Source organism: Malurus melanocephalus, unplaced genomic scaffold (genome assembly GCF_030028575.1).
Source record: "Malurus melanocephalus ecotype Western Australia unplaced genomic scaffold, MMel_1.1 scaffold_1895, whole genome shotgun sequence".
NCBI lineage: Eukaryota > Metazoa > Chordata > Aves > Passeriformes > Maluridae > Malurus > Malurus melanocephalus.
In genome coordinates, this window is record NW_026625127.1 from 7077 (window position 1) to 8433 (window position 1357).

Genomic DNA, 1357 nt, shown 5'->3' on the forward strand with positions numbered 1-1357 from the left:
GGGTCTGGTAGGGAGAGAGATCCCAAATCCTGAGGATGGTTTTGGGGTTGGTTTGTTCTTTAATCTGCTCTTCCTTCATGGTTGACACCATCCTAATCCAAATTTTCACCATCCCAATCCAAATTTTCACCATCCCAACCCAAATTTCCACCCTACAGCTGCTGCTCTTTGGGGTCAGCACCATCCCAACCTTCCTGTTATTAAAGGAAAATCTGGAAGGGACTGGAAAATTCCAAATCCCACTTAGGAGGGACATTTCCTTCCTGCTGCTAAATAAAAACCTGGAAAGGATTTTTTTTGGTAAAAATTGCCAAATCCCACTTTAGAGGGATTTCCTTTCTGCTGCTAAATAAAAACCTGGAAAGGATTTTTTTGGAAAAAATGCCAAATCCAACTTAAGAGCATTTCCTAAAAAAAAACCTGGAAAGGACTGGAAAATGCCAAATCCCACTTAGGAGGGATTTCTTTCCTGCTTTTAAAAAAGTCTGGAAGGGACTGGAAAATGGGAAATCCCATTTAAGAGGGACATTTCGTTCCTGCTTTTAAATAAAAACCTGGAAGGGACTGGAAAATGCCAAATTTGACTTAAGGCATGTTTCCTTAAAAAAAACCTGGAAATGACAGGAAAATGGCAAATCCCATTTTAGAGGGATTTCCTTTCTGCTTTTAAAAAACCTGGAAAATGCCGAATCCAAAGCCCCAAACAGCAGGGGGTTTTCTGATCCCGATAATCAAAGGTTCTGATTTAGCGCTGAGCAAAATCTTCCCCTGTCAGGGAAGGGAATGAAAAAATCAGGAATGGAAGATCCGGGGTGTTTGAATTTTGATCCGTGTGAAATGTGGAAAATATTTATGGCGTGAAAAGGAACAGCAGCCTGGAATTGGCTCCTTCCAACAAATCCCCGAGAGCGGGACGGGAAATTTGCGTGAAATTCAGCGGGATGAGAGCGCAAACGACAGAAATTTGTGATTTACGTTGTTCTGCCGTTCTCCTCTTGCAGTTTCCTGCTTTTTCAACTTCACCAGCCCGTCGGGGACGGTGCTGTCCCCAAACTACCCCGAGGAGTATGGCAGCGGTTTGCACTGCGTGTGGCTGATCCTGGCCAGCCCCGAGAGCCGCGTCCACYTGGCCTTCAACGACTTCGACGTGGAGCCCCAGTTTGATTTCCTGGCGGTCAAGGACGGTGCCACGGCCGAGTCGCCGGTGCTGGGCACCTTCTCGGGCAGCCACATCCCCTCGGCGCTGACCAGCAGTGGCCACGTGGCCAGGCTGGAGTTCCAGACTGACCATTCCATGGAGAAGAGGGGCTTCAACATCACCTTCACCAGTGAGTGTCGCGGGATTGCTTCTGTGGGG

The 1357-nt window shown here is 47.3% G+C and overlaps 1 protein-coding gene across 1 annotated transcript in view; it reads left to right on the forward strand.

Annotated features, from left to right (window-relative positions):
- Positions 1 to 1001: 1001 nt before the first annotated feature.
- The window catches only part of LOC130587423 (CUB and sushi domain-containing protein 2-like), a gene marked incomplete at both ends in the record, with an annotated part of 8760 nt that continues 8404 nt past the window's right edge, over positions 1002 to 1357 (forward strand). The window contains one exon of the mRNA XM_057388393.1: positions 1002 to 1328. Within this exon, the coding sequence (XP_057244376.1) occupies positions 1002 to 1328 (327 nt within the window). The remainder of the gene's footprint in view (positions 1329 to 1357) is intronic.